The 20,956-nt window shown below is 36.4% G+C and overlaps 1 protein-coding gene and 1 long non-coding RNA gene across 21 annotated transcripts in view; one reads left to right on the top strand and one right to left on the bottom strand.

Annotated features, from left to right (window-relative positions):
* Positions 1-20,956, bottom strand: part of SRRM2 (serine/arginine repetitive matrix 2) — a 57,498-nt gene that overhangs the window by 21,668 nt on the left and 14,874 nt on the right. For 11 of the 20 annotated variants that reach the window (XM_087948182.1, XM_087948192.1, XM_087948184.1 and 8 more), the window contains 2 exons: positions 19,484-19,499; positions 17,472-18,532 (listed from right to left, as the gene is read on the bottom strand). In XM_087948182.1, coding sequence (XP_087804308.1) covers positions 18,200-18,532; positions 19,484-19,499 — 349 coding nt within the window. In that variant the 3' untranslated portion in view covers positions 17,472-18,199. Of the gene's footprint in view, positions 1-14,102; positions 15,108-17,471; positions 18,533-19,483; positions 19,500-20,956 lie in introns of those variants that run through there. The other 9 variants (XR_015746099.1, XR_015746098.1, XR_015746101.1 and 6 more) reach the window with 6 other exon arrangements.
* On the top strand, positions 9,079-12,440 carry LOC113426830 (uncharacterized). The gene is made up of 3 exons (XR_015746104.1): positions 9,079-9,154; positions 9,807-9,929; positions 12,116-12,440. It is a non-coding gene; the product is annotated as an uncharacterized LOC113426830 (long non-coding RNA).

The following is a 20,956-nucleotide window of genomic DNA, read 5'->3' as shown; positions in this document are numbered from 1 at the left end:
CAAAATAAAGAGAGAGAATTACTGGCTTCTTCTTTTAGTATAGACTTCTAAGAACATAAATATTCATTCAATCAATAAAATGAGGACCAGGCTGAAACATCAAAACATCAGCCTGAACTTAAAGGATTAAGGATACTTGAAAGTACTCACTGTTATTGAATTCAAATCTCCAAGACCAAACAATGGATAGAATTTTCATTAGACCAAAACAAAAACATTATGCTGCATTCTTCTACACTTAATAATAAGTTCCTTATTATTATTATTAAAAGAACTGGCTAATGGTCTAACAAAAACTATATCCTCTGTTTTTTCCTTTGTTTTATTTGGTGCTTTTAAGCCTGTGTTGATTCTGGACAATTTTCTGGACAAGTCTCTGCCCTTTTCTTGGCAAGACAAGGTTATGGAAATGGTCCGCCATTGCTGAGTGAGTGTGACGGGCCCAAGGTCATTCAATGGGCTTTGTGCCTAAGACAAGAACCCCAATCTCCTGGTTCCTAGCCTGATGCCTTAATCACTACACCAATTTGGGCTCTCTGATTCTATTTCTAATCTAGAAATCCTAGAGAAATCTTTTTAGAAATCCTAAATTACCACGTAGAAAGAAGGTATGGTGTAGTGAAGGTATGGTGTAGTGATTAAGATAAGATAACCTGAATTCTAGTCTGCTTTAAGTACAGAAGTCTACTGAGTAACTTATGGCCAGTCATTCTCTCAGCCTTTGAAAAAAAGACAATGGCAAACAACTCCTGAAAACATTTCCTAGAAAATTGCATGGACTTGCCCATGATCAGGAGTGACATCTGACGCAAAAGTATGCATACATAAATAAATATGAATTAACAGATGATTGGAAGAGGGCAATTGTTATTCCTGTTTTCAAAAAGGGTGAAAGTTAGGCCCAAGGAACTACAATAAGTAATTGTGACATTGACATCTGTGAAAATTCAATATATAAGAATCTTGAAAACAATGAGGTAGAAGTCAAGATGGAGCTGTTAAGAACAAGTCTTAATAGTCTAATCTTATTTCATTTTTTTTCATTAACTTTCTTCATAGGTTAAGGAAATGCTGTGGATTTGCTTCATTTCAGAGAAGTACTTGACAAAATGTCCCATTGACTGAGTAGCATGTGTAATGGGTGGATAAAAAAATTGACTTGAAAACTGTCCTCTTTATTTCTCATTAATAGTTCTTCAAACTGGAAATAAGAAGAAATTTTCTGACAGTGAGAACAATCAACCAATGGAACAGCTTGCCTTCGGAAGATGTGGGAACTTCATCATTTAAGACTTTCAAGAAGAGATTGGACTGCCATTTGTCAGAAATGGTGTAGGGTCTCCTCCTTGGGCAGTGGGTTGGACTAGATGACCTACAAACTCCCTTCCAAATCTGTTAATCTAAGTTTAAAACTAGAGCAATATGCCAAGTGTGTAGCCATAGACTTATCCTGGGCACAGTTCTTTAAATTTTTCATTAATGACTTGGATTAAGAGGTGGCAGGAACAATGATCAAATTTGCCGATGATACAAATGTAGGAGGAATAGCTGCTACAGTCACAGTACAAAAGTCACAGTACAAACAAAATTCAAATAATCTTGATAGGGTAGGGAACAGCTTTAAAAATAAATGCAAATGTAGTAGGGAAAAATAAATCAAATTTACTTCACACTGCAAATGACACAATAGCAGTGTTCCACAAGCTATTCTCTTAAGCATTCAGGACACCATACTTTAAGAAAGATTCAGAAAAATTGAGTGAAATAGGAAAAAAGGTTAATAGTGAATTGAAAATTAAGCCTCATGAGAAGATATTAAGGGAACTGTGTATGTTTGAGTGCCGAGAAATGATGACTAAGAAGAATATATTTTAAATATCTGAATAGTATCACATAGAAAATCTGTTTTCTGTAAGGCATTTTTTTATATAACATGGGACACAGTGATAGTTTCCAGAAAGCAGAAAGCAGTTGACTGTTATAACATTATAACCCATTACTCATTAGAGGTGGAATCTTTATGGATGGGTTATAAAATAATTATGATGTTCAATAGAGGTTCTCTCCTTTCAGGAAACTGCCAAATTCAGTAAATCAACTGGAAGATATAATACATAAAGAAGAATTTCCAGTTTGTTTTTCTAATGCACATGACACTAAATTTGTTCACAATTCATATCCTTGAATCGGGGGGATAACATATTCAGAATATATATTTTGTGTTCAGAAGTAGCCCTGTGTTTAACCCATTGCCTCCTTAAAAATTTTAAAGTGACAAATCTAGATAATAGAAAGAGCTCTTCTTTGTAACATTGAAGATTGTCTCCCTATCTAGATGAATTGTTTATTTATTTGTTTGTTTATTTGATTTGTCAATCACTTACAAGGTATTACGTATAAGTATAACCTTGAATAAGAATACAGGAAATAAGTACGAATAAATGGGGACAATAGGACAAGGATGGGAGGCATGATGGTGCACTTATGCATGCCCCTTACAGACCTCTTAGGAATGGGGTGAGGTCAATAGTGGATAGTTTAAGGTTAAAGGAGTGGGGGTTAGAGGATGTAACAAGAGAGTCGGGTAGAGCATTCCAGGCATGACCACTCATACTTTCTGCAATCAACTTTGGAGGAGTTTACATTGAGTTTGTAATTTAATGTTTACATTGAATTTGTAATTTAATTGAGTTTACAGGAACTAGGCTTGGCTAGTCTAGGGGAGACATGATAGCAATCTTCCAATATTTGAGGGGCTGCCACAAAGAGGAAGGGGTCAAGCTATTTTCTAAAGCACCGAAGGCCAGACAAGGAACAATGGATGGAAACTGAAAAGGAGAGATTTAACCTGGAAATAAGGAGAAACTTTCTGACTGTGAAAACAATCAACCAATGGAACAGCTTGCCCTCAGAAGTTGTGGGAGTGTCATCACTTGAGACTTTCAAGAAGAGATTGGACTGCCATTTTTCAGAAATGGTAGGGCAGTGGTTCTCAACCTGTGGGTCGTGACCCCTTTGAGGGTCGAATGACCCTTTCACAGGGGTCGCCTAAGACCATGGGAAAACACATATTTTCGATGGTCTTAGGAACTGAGCCATAATTTTATAGTTGGGGGCCACCACAACATGAGGAACTGTATTAAAGGGTTGCGGCATTAGGAAGGTTGAGAACCACTGGTGTAGGGTCTCCTGCTTGGGCGGAGGGTTGGACTAGATGACCTACAAGGTCCCTTCCAACTCTGAGTATCTATTATCTGTATTTGTAATTGTCTGAAATACTAGAAAGTAATGGCTCTCTTTCTCTGTGTGTCTTATCAAATATTTTTTGCAACAAAGGTGTAATGCCTCCACAGACTGCCCACATGGTATTAACTTCCCTTTCCCCTGAAGTCACCTTACTTCTGCAAAAAAAAAAAGGGGGGTGGTGGTGGTGACCCAGATCATTAAAAAATAAAAGTTAAGTCATGACAGAGGAATTTTATCTGTAGCTACCAAACTGTCTCTCCTAAGATGAAAGGATAGATCAAACCAAAGGCCCATCTTATCCAGCATTCAGTTTGCCAAACTGATTATTTGGAAGCCTTTGAAAAATCCACAAGCAGATGCCCAAGACAACGGTCACACAACTGCCCATCATTAAAAAGTCTTAACAGAGCATTAACTGAGACACTAGTATCTTAGTTGTAAACACCACTGCCTGCTTTCCTTAAAAGATAAAAAGCACTCTTGCCTCATCAGATAAGATGTTCTTGTATGTTCAGGAAACCACAAGGGAAAACTGAATACAGTCATGTTGCTTGGGGATGAGGGAAGAAGAGTGGGGAAAAAAGAAGTCTACGTCTTCTCCAAATTGGTTCCCTCATGCTTTCAGCCAAAATGGATGTCTGCACTGGACTGGTATAAGGGGAGTTATACCCTAATATAGCTTTAGATGATTCATTCCTAGTACAATTTAACTTCTGTTCACACTCATAAAATCAGTTAAAGAATAGTATGAGTGAGATTAATTCCTGAATTACAGATGTATGAATATTAGTCTGCTATGTTCAGGCCCTCCCTGGTGCCTGTATTTACAACAGAGGGGAACACTTCCTCTATAAAACACATAAGAAATGAGAACTTGGAATTGTGTGAATTTGGAAACAAAGCAGGAGTTTAACCAACGGAACAGCTTGCCCTCAGAAGTTGTGGGAGAGCCATCACTTGAGACCTTCAAGAAGAGATGGGACTGCCATTTGTCAGAAATGGTATAAGGTCCCTTCCAACTCTGATTATCTGTTATCTGTTATCTTTCTACACATTTAATAGAGGAAGGCAACAGAGTTTTTGGCTTGGAGATGAGAAGAATTGGGGTTCAATTCTTTGGGCCCCAAACCAATTACACACATGCTCAAGATACAAGGTTGATATGAAGGTAAAAATGCAACATATAAATAATACCTGAAATAGCCCATAATAATATACTGAGATATTTGTTTAAGAGTCAGTCCCTCACACACTATGTTTAACCAATTTTATGAGCAAAAACAGTTAATTTGATGGATTATCTAAAACCAAGGTATCCAATAGGCTCTTTGCCTCATTTTATCTTTTAATTTTTTTAAAGATTTTTTTTTAATGTAAAGGGTTAATAATAGTAAATATATTTATAATAAATGTATTTAAATTCAGTACTGTATTATAAAAAATGCCTTTCAGAGAAAGAAATGACTTGTGTCAATTTCCATGATAATAGAAACGAGCCTACCCCACCCCACCCCCAAAAAAATCCACAATCAATCTCAAAAGATGCTTTTATATAGTTTAATGACCATCTTTTCTCCAAATGTTTTTTGGGTCAAACTGTTCAGGCAAAAAAAGTTTAGAGTCACTATAATTATTTCTTTCATTGAAACAAGAATACTTCCAAAATAATCTTTATGCTGGTGTTCTAGAAATGGGGTCCTACATAATGTCTATAAATCCTTTAAATCTGATATAAACCATCTCTAGAAACTGGCATTAAGTATGAAGTATAGCACTGTACAGAATCCAAAAGATTTAAAGAAATCTGAAGAAGATTGCATATCAAAGCTTGCTTGTGGTATATTAGGTAATTGGCCCATTTCTGCAAGGATCAACAACTGCAGATCAGCCAATTTCCAATTACTTGACAGCTATGTAGTTTATCCTCTTACCCAAATTAAGGTATTAGAAAGTCTAATCTGTAGGGATTCCAATTTTGATAAAATTATTTCTAATAGTAATTCCAAAGCATGGGTTCTAATGTTTTTGCAAAGTAAGGCCATCAACAAAACAAAAGAATATGATAGAGTGTCCTTCTAAGCATACAGATGTTTAGAAGAATGGGAGTGGGGACAGGGAATCTGAGTGGTTATCTTTTCTAGTTGAGGAACCATGATATATGTGCCTGTATCATACGTGTGTGGGGTGGATGGGAAGTGCTGCTGGAATTTTAATTGGTAAGGCAATGAGATTAATAGGAAGGCAGATCCACAAATTTTTCAGAGAGTTCAGGGGGTTCTTACTTTTTGACACCAAGCAGAACATCTGATCCCATCTAAACCAGTCCCCAGATCTCTGAACATCCCTGGATTGACAATATAGCTATCTAAAGTTCATACAAACTTCTTGCCAACAGAAAAAGCCAGCCATGGAGTTTCATTTGTGCTAATAGGTGTGTGTAGATGTTTGCTCAGAATAAAGTGTGAGTTGCACCAGATCATCAGTTTTACTTCTTCTCAGCTATACTCAGCTATAATTTTTATATCTTTCTGCCATTGCTTGTCTTCAAGATTCTAAAGCAATACCTTTCTAAAATCTTTTTTCTGTTACAGACTGGCCATCCATTGTGGAAAATGTAATAGCTTTGTGGAAAATGTAATAGCTCAGTTTCTTTTGCACCACATAGAATTTGTGCAAAAGAAACTGAGCAATTAAAACACCCAAGAGATTATTATGGAGTCGTAAATTTCACCTCTTTTATCATGAGTCCTCTAGGTAAGACTTTATCACCTTATGGCAGAGGTGCTCAATTTCTATAAATTTCAGGACTATATCAAGCTTTGAGCATTAGGATCTACATTGCCTTTTAAAAACTTTGAGAAACTCAAAAAGAAGAATCTCCACCCTTCAAAAGGTCTGAAGATCACAGAAAAGATGATGCAGGCTACAGCTCTTGAATTATACTCTTTGGAGTTTTATTTTAAGAGATAGGTGAAAGGGAAATAAAATAATACAAACAGCACACCCAATATGTATTAATGTTATGTCTCCATGATGAATTACAATTAGCTTCCAACTAAAAAAAAACCTGGGAAATATCATTTTTTAATTCTGGCTCCTACTTACAATTCAAATTTCAGGGATAAAAATATGAACGTCCTTAGCTTGCTCTTTCTACCTACATACCTTCAGACTCTTTCAATTAATTAGCAAGATACTCAAAAGATTGTTTATCTACTTCTGATATCTGCCTGTTGCAAAATTGTCATAAAGTGTTAATAGCAATCTTGGTTCAACAGAGTCTGGAAAGAACAACATCTTTACAAAGATTCATAAGGTGTCTAGACAAATACTGATTACTCCCTAGATCCCCAATATTGCAGCAAGAATGGCAACATGCTCAGTGACACATTTCTTGGATCTTACCAGGGTCTAGCTCATTTTATTTTATTTCTATTATTTTTATGCCTTGGACATTATTTTTATTTCTAAGAATGCTCCTGGGTTCCTCAACATTCCCACAAGTATTCTTAGAAAACAAAAGGTTATGCTTTGCTTGGGAGTGAGTCTAGTTGCCCAGAAAAATAATAAAGCAGGCTCGAGCAGTAGAAACCTAGAAGATCTGTTAAAAAAATCTTCACCAATTTGCCTTCAAATAAACGTGGATGTAATGACTTGCCACATTCTGCATGGAAGCCATTTGATGAAACTGCTAATAGCATGTTCTCAAAATTCTAAATATGCCCAAAAGAACCTTGGTAGAAAACATAAAAGCAAAACACAAGATCCATTAGGAATGATGGAGACATTGTAAGAGAAGCTATGAAGAAGGGACCTAAAAATACCATCAAACATTATCATTAATTCCACACAGGTGGCAAGGGAAAGACAAGAAGATAGAACATAGTACAAAAGATTGCCCAAGTACATAAGCATCTGACAGTTTCCCTATATCAACTGAATTGTATCCCCTAAAATCTGTAGTATCAGAAGATATTCTGATTTCAATCCAAAGCCAGTGCTTAAGTATGCTGCTAGAACTAAAATCAAATACCACCAATCCTAATTCAGGACCATCCTTGGAATGAACATCCAATGCAGTGTGGTGGTCCCAAAGAAAAAGAAATGCTTCCAGACAAACATGGACCTGGATTTTGGCCAATTTGTCCATGCCCAAATTCAGATGTATTGGTTAGATGATTATTCACAAGGTAATAATTACCTGTTAATTATGCAAGGTAAACTACTAAGGAGGATAAACAGATTTCCATGGACATATCCCAACTGCAAAACAAAAAATAAAATAAAATATATAATCAAAGTGATAAGGAACAGATTTGTAAAGCCACTAACAGTAGTTCAAGCTTCATCATTAACATACAGAGGTCTTCCAAAATGTGTACTGATATATCTATGGTGAGAATAGGGAATAATTGTGGGTATAGAGAAGGCACCACACAATCTTCTCTTGAAAGAGAGATATATTCCACTGAAGAAAGGCTTCTACTCCACAGTTCCACAGAGCACGTCTTTACTGTCCTACATTTGAATACAGCATAGTTGAGCGGGGCTGCCTAACTACCACACATTTCAACATTCTTTGCTACCTACTGAGCATTAAAATGGAAGAAAAACAAGTAAAGGAAACAATGATAGTATGGGCTAAAAAAATTGCTTTATACTATAGAGTTAGATAAATGGCAGAAACTGTGGGATAGGAATTACAACTAACAATGTCAAATACATACAAAGAAAATCTATATAAAATGTTTTGCAGATGGCACTTTCCACCAGCAAGACCGGCAAAGATGTTTAAGGACATGTCCAGTCAATGTTGGAAATATAATCAGATACCAGGTTTGTACTATCACATGTGGTGGACATGTCCAAAGGCAAAAAAAATAAAAAATAGGCAAAAATACACACATGATTAGAAAAAATGGTAAAGCAACCAGATCTAAAACTAAAAATATATTTGCTGGGTATCCTACCAGAAAAATACAATAAAGGGAATACATATTTAATTTTACATGTGCTAACAGCAACTAGAATTGTGTTTGTACAATGATGGAAAAATGAAGAGATTCTTACAGATGAAAATGTAATTTTAAAAAAGTATTAGAATGTGTAGAAATGGATAGATTAACACTCAAAACTAAGAAGAAAGAAGAAACTGAATACTTGTTTAATATGGGATTTGTTCTATCAATGGCTAACTAGTAGAAACAGAAGTTAGACATTTAAAAGCATAAGAGAATGATTAATTACATAGAAGATTCACTAAAATGGATATGGAAATACTATCATTATTATGTGCTTATTATTGTTATGAATATCATTGTTACTATTACTATTTCTCAAAATTAACCCATACAACACAGTTTATGTAGACATTGAATTTTTGTTTAAAATTTTTATGTTTAAATTTTTAATAAAAATTTAAAATTAAAAAAAAAACATCCTTTGCCAAGTTTAACCTCACTTAGAGCTGCTGTAACTTCAGGATCACACTATTTTCTTTTTTTATTTCTATTTTCAAAAGACTCACCCTGAGTCTTTTGGACTGTTCCCTTTGCTTATAGCTTCACGTGGCTTAGAGCTACCCCACAAATAGATTTAACCACAGCTCCCTTGTATATGGGGAGGAGTGGAGGCAAAATTCTGAGACATCAGGGTGGGTAGATATAATTTCCTTCTCTAGTTAAGAGAAGAGAGGCCTCTTGACACTTCCTGTGGTTTGGGCCTGGGAGGGAAGGGAGAGATAGCAAGAGTCATGTGATTATCTTCTCGAGTGGGAGGAGAAACTAGGCGGGGAGTTGTGACGAGGCATCTTCTATAAATGGGCCAAGCACCACTGCCTCCATCTCTCTCTACTTCATCTGGCAGCTGGTTTCCCTGGTGGTCCGGAAAGATTGCAAACAACCAAGAGGTAGCTTTACAAAATTGCTATGAGCTGTTAAGGGAAAGGGTGGGGCTCCATGGATAGTTGCTCCAATTTCAGTTATGAACCTAGGGGAGTCATTTGTCTCGTAAAAGACAATGGGTCCATGGGGCTCCTTGAGAGCCTCACTTACCAGCATTTCAAGTCAGGTATTCTGAGCAAGAATTAGGGCAAAATCATCCAAAGGGAAAATAGAGAAAGGAGTGCCTTAAGTCCATATTTTTACAAGCAGGTGGAATAAAGAATGGGTTGTTGTCCTTAAGTCTCTTAAATTCCTATATCTATGGTTGCGAGTAAATGTTTCAAGACAGAAAAAATTAAATCCATATTCCTCATATTATCCTACTTTAAACATATTTAGGACAGAGAGCAAAAATGGGGAAGTTACATAAGTCATAATCTGACTTAACAAGAGGAAATATGGCGGAGATGCCAGCAAGGGCACATTTTGGTTTCTTCAGGCACTGTGTAAGGGAACTTTGAAATTTAATCACGTGCCCTCTAGTGTTGAGAAAGAAAATCAAACTTCTTTTCAAACCAACTCCCCTCTCCAGTCCAGGAGTGTTAATGGTGTTTTAAAGGAATTCTTTACCTTCTGTTCCATTGTTCACTTGTTCTAATGCTGTTTCTTTCTGTATAGAAACCTATGTTGTTTGGGTGTAAGGAAATCCCTGCACCTTTGCACAGAACCTTGATCTGAAAATTCTCCCGTAACTCGGGATACAATCCTTCATGAATCCTGCCCCTGAATCAAGACTGACTGGTAAGTTTCTTTGATTTCTTTTCCTCTATTTTGGAACCACAGTGAAATGCAATGTCAAAGATAGAAAGGAGCAGAAGTGATCCTTTCATATTCAAAAGTTTGTAAAAGCATACTCTGTAGGAAAGTGCCTGATCCTTACTTAACAATAATGCTCTAAAGGCAAAGTTGAAAGGCATTTGTCAAAAATCATTGAAGAAAGTATAAATTGTCTAAGTTAATCATATGCAGATTCTCAGTCATCCAGGTCATGGTTATCTCAAAGCTGCTTTTTCAAGAGGCAACTGGGCTTTCCAGTTTTTTTGAAGATGTTTTGCTCCTCATCCAAGAAGCTTCTTCAGCTGAAGGAGCTTCTTGGATGAGAAACGAAATGACTTCAAAGAAAAAAACTAGAAAGTCCAGTTGCTTCTTGAAAAAGCACCTTTGTCTAAGTCAATGCACAATAGATCTTATAATTCTCAACATGTGGTTCAGAGGCCACTAATGGTTTGCAAGAGTACTGCGGGTGGCTGAAATAAATATATTTCTTAAAATGGCTGAAACCCAAAGAGAATACAAATCTCCAAGATTTTTAATATTCTTGTTTAAAATTCTGGCTTTCCTCCCAAAATCTCCTAAGATTTTTGACAGAAGCACTATATCAAATAATCTATGAGTGTTTTGTCTTCTCAAAATTTTTGATCTTTTAAAAAAAATAATTTCAGTTGAGGTTCAGAGTGATCCTACATAGTATGATGTTTCTGTAATGGGACCCTAATGCTTTCAATCACAATGCAATGATTCCATAAAAGAAAATTTCTAAACTGCTGCTTTAATAGGTAGAAGGGCAGGGAAAGATCAAAGACAATGAAGAAAAGAAAGATGGATATGGGATCTCTAGATAAATTAACCATAATAATATTCTTTAAATGTCAATATTTTGAGAAAAAAATTAGGGGAAGAAATTTCATCAATATATATCCATGTTTTAAAATTACTTTAATAATATAACTTTACTTTGTAATATATCTTTGGCTCATTTTGGAAAATATTTAATAGAATATTTAATTCTTTATTTAAAAGTACTACTTGGGCTTAATCCCTTAGATTTCTTCCAAGGAATTATGAACCAGCCAACAGGTTCTTTGCACTGTATTTCAAAAATGTTTACTGATAACCCAACATATGACAGCCATAAATTCTTATGCTGCTTTTCTATGGCTCTGCTTGCCATATGCTATAATATTATTTAGAAATAAGTCAAACTGTTATCTGTAAAAGTCATATTCAAGTAAATGTGACCATACCTATATTCAAAATGAGATCTTCTCTGAGTCAATGGATATATTAATTTTTGTTTTTTAATCTCTGTAAAGCAACACGTTACATCATATGCCCTTTAGTACGATGATTGAAAAACAACATATTCGCTTAATTAAATCAAATTGTATTCTGGTAAATTGTCTATCACTTTTGAAATTAAAACAAAAACCAAACACTCTCTAAAGAAATGTTCTTTATACTAGGTAGCATCTCATTTCCCAACCCCAAAACATAATTAAAATAGTTCTACACAACATACAGACTACATGTGAAAGTGCTTCACACTAAACCTGTTTACTTGTAGCTGCCCCCCAAAGTTACATTTACCCATTAAACAAGCTAATGCATGATTTTATAGTACTGTACCCTGAAAAATAGCTATACTTTGTCTTGCTTATCTGATTGGGCATTATGAAATAGGTATGCTATTCACACTAGGCTGCGTTGTTTAATGATAGTAAGATACTGGAGCTGATCAATGTGGATGGCTGCTTTTCTCAGCTTTCATCTGTTATCTCTACTAAATCTATTTGTTGGATTTATTTCCCATTATTCTCATTGAACTTAATGCAAGTTACATAATGATCACTCTTCATTTTATCTCCATCAAAATGTTATAAAGTCGTGATTGACTGAAAGTTTACCTGTTTATTGTTTTTCTAAATTGAGTGGAGAAGGCAGGAATTTCAAATAGGATTTAGTGTGCTAAATAGGATTTAGTGTGAAAAACATTTTTCATTAACTAAAACTAAATTAGGGTCCTTTTGAAAGTGCCTGACTTTTAAGATAGATGAAGTCAACTTCTTAATATGCAGCACAGTTACCAGACTGCTGAATTATATTGGTTTTCAAAGCTAATTGCTCAACTTTTTTTTAATTCTCAACAGAAATACTTGCTTTCTACAACCAAACCTGAACTACACACATCTATCTCCACAATCTGCAAAACACCAAATTCTGCCAAAGAAAATAAGTGATTTCAAGGTGAGGATTGAGAAATGCAGTATCAAAGAAATGTCATTCAACAACTTTCACTCAGATATTTTTTTTCCAATTCATCACCACTCTTGAATAATGATCAGGCATTCTGCTAAAACCTCAAGCACAGACAATTTATTTCTAATCCAGTATAGCGTGATTATGTGTCCTTTCAAAATTTTGAACTACAATTGACACACAATCTTGCAACTCCAAGTGCTATTTGAGCAGAGTGCATGTTTTTTTAAAAAATAATTCTGCCATTATTAGTGAAATTCCTGTATATAAATCAATATGCTTAGGACTTAAAAAGAGGGTGAGGAAATGAAAAAGAAATTTAGTTCAGTTTCACACAATTCAATTTTGGTTTTGCACATTCACCCAAAATATACCTTTTAGGGCAAAAGAAAATTTTTCTCCTATCCCCCCCGGCCCACTACACACAAAGACATTTGGGGAAAGTATTCCAGAAATCAGAACTGTGTAGGGAGAACCAAGTTAAGATAGGAAGAGATGCATAAAAATAATTTGCGATGTAAAATGAGCATTGACTTTCTACATTAGTCTTGGAATACCCAGACTACTAAATGGTGCAGGCTGTGTACATATTCATATATTCTCAGCACTTTGCTATGTGAACTGGTTCAAAGGAGTCATGTGAAATGGCTATCTAAAAAGGTGGAATGTCAAGCACCAGTTTTTCCTTTTCTAACTTAATTTACTATTTATTTAGTCTTCCTACAACTGGGACGGGGGACGGGGGAATCGATGTTCAGAGAGAAAGAAACGGAAGAGAAAAATAGCCATTCTCAAGAGAATTTGGAGCCTTATTTTCTACACAATTTTGCCATGTGTATATAGAGTAAACCAGTGAACCTATCCAGATGTAATTTATTCGCCATTTTACTCTCTGTTGTTAGAAGCAGTAGAAACCTTATGTAGGCTGTGAATGTATCTGGGTAGTAAGAGTACTTTTAATACTAGTAAAAATGCTGTCTCACCCTAAGCCCACAAAACAGACTGTCAAACCTCTCCTCCTGCTAGTGTCTCCCTGTTTTATTAGCAGCCAGGGAGCTGACAGCAGGTGGGGTAGGGGAGATTTAGGAGGAGAACAGCTCAGAAGGTGGTCCTGGATGAAGACAACAGTGAAAGCCAGTCACAGACCAAAGCTACATTTTATGGACAGTGGACTCATCCATAAAGTAGAAAGCACTACTAAACGCTTGTGTCCAAGTGTAGTGTTTCCTACTTTATGGATGAGTGTACTGTGAGCAACGGAGGCAACAAGGGACAACACAAACAAGAATGGAAAACAAGCAGCAGCATAACGTGTAAGTATTGTTGGATTGTCAACAGATTGTATTGCACAATGTTTTATTTAAGTACAGATTCCTTTTGATGTACTGGCATTATATTCATCCCTCTTTCCCAGCATTTGGACTCAAAATTCCCCATGCTGCATTTAGGACAATTTTGCATGTTTCTGTATTTAAGTAAAATAAAGGAGAAAGCTAATAAAGTGGTTATTTGGCTTGTACTTTTTCTTCATACAATTTTGCTGTTTCCCCCATCTTCCATCAATTATATTATCTCCTAAGCTACATTTCACATTTTGAAGAGTCAAACAAAAATATTTTTAGTTGAGCAAAGCCAAATTCAAAACTCATTAAGTTTTATTTTTTCTGCTGATTACAGTTAGAAACTCATTATATAGTTCCCTCCAAACCTAAATTAACTTTGCCACTTAGGGAAGAGGTTGGCTGAAGTGTGAAGAATGATGGTGATGATGATAGGATAAGCTAGTAACTATGTATGTGGGAAGGAGCTCCCTAATACTGAAATATCTAATGTCCAATAGTGTAATGAAAATAAATAAAATATTAACACAAATATACCTTGAATTTATTCACAACACTTGGAAAAGCTAAGGGGTTAACAAACGGGCATTTTAAAGCTTCAAATTCAGTTCTGTATTAACCAGTTTGCTGCTTAGATACAAAGAAATTTAGTTGGATTAGGTTCCATTGGAGAAAAAATATTTAAAAAAATCTATTGGCCTAAACTGGACCTTGTTTACAAAAACCTCAAGATATTTTAGTGGATCAACATTTAGCTTCTTATTCTGCTTCTAATAATTAATAATTTATCTAATCAATCAAATATTGTTATTTAAAGCAAGCCTAAGGGTTAAAGGCACCAGGCTAGAAACAGACCATGTGCTTCAGTACTGGCTTAGCCACAAAGCTAACTGAATGACCTTGGGCTATTCAGTCTCTCTCAGCCTTCGGAAGAAGGCAATGGCAAACTATTTTCTAAAAATGTTGGCAAGAAAATTGCAGGGATTTGTCCAAGATAAGGCATCAAAGGACATGCACACACACACTCATACACACACACACACATCCAACAATATGAATGCATGCAAATATGAACATCTAACACAGTGCAAAAACAGTTCATGTGAAACATTGCCTGCCTCAAGAACCGGCACTTACTAAGGATGTGGAGAAAAGGGTAAGCACAGAGTTGTTTTATTTTTGTAACATGAAAAGGGGAAGTACATTTTACCACATTTACAGCCCTGGTTTATTTTTATACATCCCAAGCTTTATCTGTTTTAAAGTCTGCATAGCACACATGGGAAGATTAAAGTGCAATTCAGTTTACCTGAAAATCCTGTGCAGGCATCACTTCCAGATATGTATCTTTCTCAAGGGTTAAAGTACTGAAATGAAGATTCATGAGCTTTCTCATCATGGCTACCAACCCGGTTCTGGTGTCTTAATTACTATTTGTCATATTGTGTATTTCAAAGAACTGTTACAACTATGGTAAAGAAAGGGACACAAAAGGAAACTGGATTCTCAGGAGCTTTCAGAACATGAGATGTCTTCTTATTCCCTAAAATAAAAAACATGAGTTTCTTACCAGTTTGAAGGTACATGACTCAGCATTTAGAAAGAGGCTTAAAATCCCCCATCTATTGCCAAGGACAAACAAACAGCAGGCATGAGTAACAGGCAATCCATGGGCTGTATATGGTCCCCATCCAGCAAAATATAGCTATCGAATGACTCCATTTTAGTAAGGTAACTTTTTTTATTTAAAATAAAGGGTTGGAAATGGAACAAGAAGCTTCTAAGTGGTTCCTGTTCTGAATGCTACCTTTAACCACTACACTTTCACATAAACAATGTTTCCAGATCTGTTTTTCCTCTTCAGTTTACAAATGGGAATCAAAGTGGTTTGTTTTAAAGTCCTTAAAATAGGCCTAAATCATCCATAAACTTAAGACTTTTTTACAGGGTTAAGAGTACAAATGGCATGTGTTCCACGACGATCTCTCATTCCTGTTCTTACTTTTAACACCCACAAAAAAAATATGAAAAGGTTTAGCTGTGATAGGACAACCCTACCGATGCCATCTCTGAAGCTCTCCAAATTGACCTTGAGCTTCTTGAATATTTAGTGACATATCACACGTTGCCATTTATTGCCTATGCTAGCCTCAAGGACAAAAAGATTATCAATTCCTGGCTAATGTGTTTCAATAATTTTGCTGAACAGGAAACATGTATAAAAATGCAATTAATTTATTGCATTCATCCAATAAATTTGCCTAAATATATTAACACATTGTTTTCTAAAGTTGCATAGCTAGTAAATACTCATGCCAGATAGAGAACTGCTGTTTTATTTACTGGGGTTATATAGTTCCATATAATTTCAGGATGGTTTATTTTTCATGCTGAGAAATAGACTTTTGAATTCCACTAACACCTACCACATATGTAAGGCTAGCAACAGAAACAGAATGGCAGAGAAAAAAGGTGGTGCATGGCATGACAATGATCAGTCAAAATATGTAATTTTTATTATGTTGCAGTGTAATTTTTCCTCTCTTAGTAATGACACAATTAACTCCATGCATCTAAGATGACTTTGGGCTCAGACATATCAAACAATAAAATATGAAATTCTATGGCAAGAGTTTTGTATCAGTTTGTGATACGACATGATGGGAAGAGAATGAAAAAATGAGGTTCACCATTTGTATACTATTCTGGCATGGGATGCATCTTCCTTTATTAAGCAACAGCAAAAACGAACAATATTGGCAAGAGTAGGCTTTAACATGTATTAGTAGACATGATGGATAAGATCAATTAATATCTAGGTTTCTTCCTCTCTTCCCCATCCAGAATACTAATTCATAGAAAAATCCTAGAATATTTACTTATACTTCAGTTAGAAGATTGAAATGAGCAAAAGACAAACCAGGATGGCTTTAACAGAGCCCTATGTAGAAAAGTAACCAAAAGCTAACAGCAGACAGCTGCAAGGAAGATACACAACTGACAGGAAGTTGTGTTTAAACTGAGAGAGAACAGACAACGGACAAAACATCGGTGTCATTAAAAGCTAGAGGAATTATAGCCATTCCTTTATTCCTTTTATTCTTGGAAGAGAGAATCTTATTTCTTCAAATCTGAATTTGTTCTCAAATGCAATGTTTCAAATGTGCAAAAAATCAGTGATTTTTAAAAGAAAATAAGATTTCTATGCATGTCTAATCACCTAGCATAGGTGTAAATAAGGTATATTGCAGAGTCTGCTTGAAAACTTATTTCTATTTGAAAGGGAAGTAAGTAGTTTGGACATTATTATTAACTCTGCCCAAACAAAATGAACACAAAAAGTTTAGGTTTAAGAACTTTTGGGTTACTAAGGTTGCTTTTGAATTTGTTTTAACCAGTGGCTCAATAATAATGCTGAGCTTGTCAGGTGGAAAGCTGACAGCCCAGGTTCAAGACCTGAGTGACGCATGATGGGGTGAGCTCCCATTACTTGCTGCAGCTCCTACCTCACCTAGTAGTTCAAAAGCATGAAAATGTATGGTAGATAAATAAGTACTTCGTTGGGAAGGTTGCAGACTTCCATGTGCTTCGACAGTCATGCTGGACACGACCATATAAATGTCTTCGGGCAACACTGGCTAGGAAATGAAAATGAACACTGCCCCCTGGAGTTGGACCGTGACTGGACAGGGGAAACAACAATCTTCAGCAGATTGAATGGAGAAACGTGTGCATGCATGTGTTCTAAATAGATTTGAGTACTTTTATTCTAGCCATTCGTTTATCCTTCAAACCAAAAGCACTAAATAGAGGAAGAAGCAACAGTAATGTTGAAAAACCTACGTATTTAATTGAAGATCTCCTTTGACCAGGCTTAAGAGAAAATTCTGAATGACTCAACAACAAATTTTGCATTTCGTAAGTTTATTTGACAGAAAAAATCTCCTTGCTGTACATATCAAAAAAAAATTAAATGCTTTTAAGAAATATGAAGAAACTTCTGTTCCCACCCTCCCTGATTTAGGGTTTCTCAGCTTCTTCTCAGCAAAATTTCAGTCATCTTCCCCCTAAAATGCCTGAATGCCCCTGTTCCAGTTCCAAACTTAACCCCTCACGACCTGGCTCAGCTGATCAATATGAAAGAATATCCTTTGAGGGAAGAATAAAAAGGAAAAAGAGCACTGCATATTAAATTTATTTTGTTCGGGGGGGGGGGGGGGGAGGAGCAGGAATAGTTTAACCCTCAATTTTACCACCACCAAGAATCAGCTCCACTGTTGCAGGCTACAGAAAGAAACTGCCTGTTTTTCATCAGGGAATCTTGATAGAAACAGTGGGAAACGAAGTAGCAACTAAATAGCACTGCCTTCCATCTAATTCTGGGTTGGTAACATGCGCTCCAACTTTTTATTACAACCCTCCACCATTTCCGGGGGGGTCTGAGAAACACTAAATCGAACAGATTAGATCACATATCCCTCTACTTCCCACCCACCCATTGTGTGGTTTGTTTAAAAACCTTTTAAGTCTAAATCAACAAAAAAAGAGACAGCTCTCAAAACACAGAAGATTTTAGCTGCAAAACGCACAGGGGAAAAAATGCTTACAGGAGAGGGGAAAAAAATCAAATGAACATCACCAACTGTTGGGAGAAGAGGAAGAGGAGCATAGAGGCTGTGGATCCTGGTGGGTGTTGAGCAGAAATGTCCAGGGACAAGGGGAATGTAGCTGCCGACAAATGACGGGCAATAAAGATAGGGACAGTAAAAGAAAAAAACTAATGCGAATATAAAGGTGATGGCAAATGAATAAACCTCCACTCCCCCCCCCCCCATGCAAACACACTGGTTTCCAGTGGACATCAGGAGGTGGGGGGCTCCCACCTGGAACAGCACTGGAGGCTGGGGGTGGCGCAGTTTGTGGTTGCGAGGACAAGGACTTTCCGCTCTCCAAAAGGCTTATGGGGACCTTGGGGAGAAAAAGGAGGGGGGGGGAAATTAAGTAATGCAAAATGTAAGTTGGCAACCTCTTGTCAACTAATCTCTTAGGTGAACAGTATAACTATATACAAATATTTTAAAGTACATTGTATTAAGGAAACATGATCACTGAAATACTACTGGTACAAAGATCATGACTGAGGAGAAAAAAGAAAATTAGGAGGGGAAAAGTTTATATATTGAAATGTATAACACCACTTAAACAATTTTAAGAGCCCAATGTATTTCCAATGTACTAAGCATGAAAACAGATTAATACACTTCCATATACTAAAATCCACACACAGAGAACATAGAAAAGCCATTTTTACTTAGAAATAAGTTATAGCAAATGTCCCTAACAGTATGTAAAAGGCAAGTCTTCTCTTTTACTCCTCCAAGTTGAGAAAAGATAACCAATATTACTGAAGTGGCAACAAACACCAGAAACTACCACTTTTACCCATTACTGCCACTGCTGGGGTTTGGATACCCTCTTTACAAAGAGCCTTCAGATCAACTACCTTTGGAAATAATCAGGAATACAAGCAATCTTTGACTTACAACCACAGTTGAGCCCAAAATTTATAGTGCCAAGTGAGAAATTTGTTAAGTGAATTTGCCCCCTTTTAAGACTTTTCTTGCCACAGCTGCTAAGTGAATCACTGCAGTTGTTAAGTTAGTCACATGGTAATTAAGTGAATCCAGCTTCCCAATTGACTTTGCTAATCAGAAGGTTGCAAAAGGGGATCACATGACCCCGAGACACTGCAACTGTCATAAATATAAACCAGTTGTCAAGCATCCAAATGTAAATCATATGACCATATAGGGATGCTGCAATGGTCATAAATGTGAAAAATGGTCACAAAGTCACTTTTTTCAACGCTGTTATAATTTCAAACAGTGACTTAAGAAATTGTTGTAAGTCGAGGACTACCTGTATTTGTTCTTTTCTGTAAAGAGAAAAGGCATCATTGAGAATGAATAATTCATTTTCATCACACCAGACTATTCTAGGAACCATAAAATATTACATATAAATTGTCACCTCATTTTTGCTTCTCATCCCCTTTTCTCTGTGTGTGTATTTTGAGTGGGGCTTATTATGGGAGCTTTTCAGGCTAAAGAATACAGAATAAGTAGTTTAAGTAAAGAAGAAGAGTGGTCAAGTCTTACAGAACTTAAGAAGTCAGCTCTGATAAGTTTCAAGAGAACAAAACAATAAGTGCTTCATCTATAGCTCTCTGAATCTCACACTTCAAATCAATCAGAAAATGAAGCAGAGCATTTTCTGAAAATGGGATGTGTTCAGCCTAAGGACTCTACTATGAGTGATACTCTTCCAGATGCTTTCCCAGCTATCAGCTCAGAGGAAGATGAACCACTTCCAGGCACGTCTGGTTGATGGCTCCAAGCATTCGTCTAAGAGGGACTTGGCTCAAGTACAGCTGTGCCAGGGCAGTCCTGAAGCTTCAGGTGGAGAAAACATGCAGCTGCTGCCAGTCAGTCAGTGATGAGGAAGAGGAACTGGCTTCTATACCCTCATCCAAGAACATGTAGGGCAGAGAAAAGGCAGGAGCAGAGGTGGTCAGAGAGTTTACTCGTGAGGAGAAAGCCTTGCCCTTCTTGATGGGCTGCACCAGAAGCTGGTTATTTAGCACAACAGATGGAAGCAATGTTAGGAACGTGTTCATTTACTAGCTGTGTGTTTTCTGCTGGTCATGATTCTTGCCTCACTTTGGATTGATGCCTTAACTTGGATTGTACCTTGTGAACTCTGGACTTTTCAATTGCCTCGTGAACCTTCTTGTATTGTGGGTTTAATTTTGTCTGGTGGGTTTATTTTGATTGGGAATCTTTCAAATGCCTTGTGGACTTGTTGATCATTGCTCTGTGGATTAACATTGGTTTGCTTGTGGCTGGACTTAATTGGAACAGTTCTGGGTTTTTGGTGAAGGCAGTTGCGGGGGAATATTCATAAACCCACTAAACCAGTTGTTTGTCTGCGAGAACGGGACAGCACACTTTGAGATTAACAGAGTCCCCAGCTGTTTTCAGTTGACAAGTGAGCTTAAATTTCATGAGCAAGTGGATAAGAAACATAGTGGATATAGTCACAAATTATCCATTTACCAGAAGACAAATTAGCAAGGATAATCCTCTTTGACCTCCAGTCTAGCCAGGACATTCCCTACCATTATTATCTCAGCTTAGCTTTGTCTTTTTCAGACAGGCCCACTAAACAAATAATGCTCATGGAAATAAAGATGATATTGGTACTCTGGCAGATTATTTGAAGCAAGCAGTTTATTTACAGCTCAATGTAAATAAGAATAATTCACAAACTTCAAGCTGGAGATTTTAGAATTAAAGACACTAGCACAATTTCACCATATCTTCAGAAATGAGT

Source organism: Notechis scutatus, chromosome Z (genome assembly GCF_049901735.1).
Source record: "Notechis scutatus isolate UNSWTSFEM ecotype Mainland chromosome Z, rNotScu1.2, whole genome shotgun sequence".
NCBI lineage: Eukaryota > Metazoa > Chordata > Lepidosauria > Squamata > Elapidae > Notechis > Notechis scutatus.
This window is presented reverse-complemented; position numbering and strand designations above follow the sequence as displayed.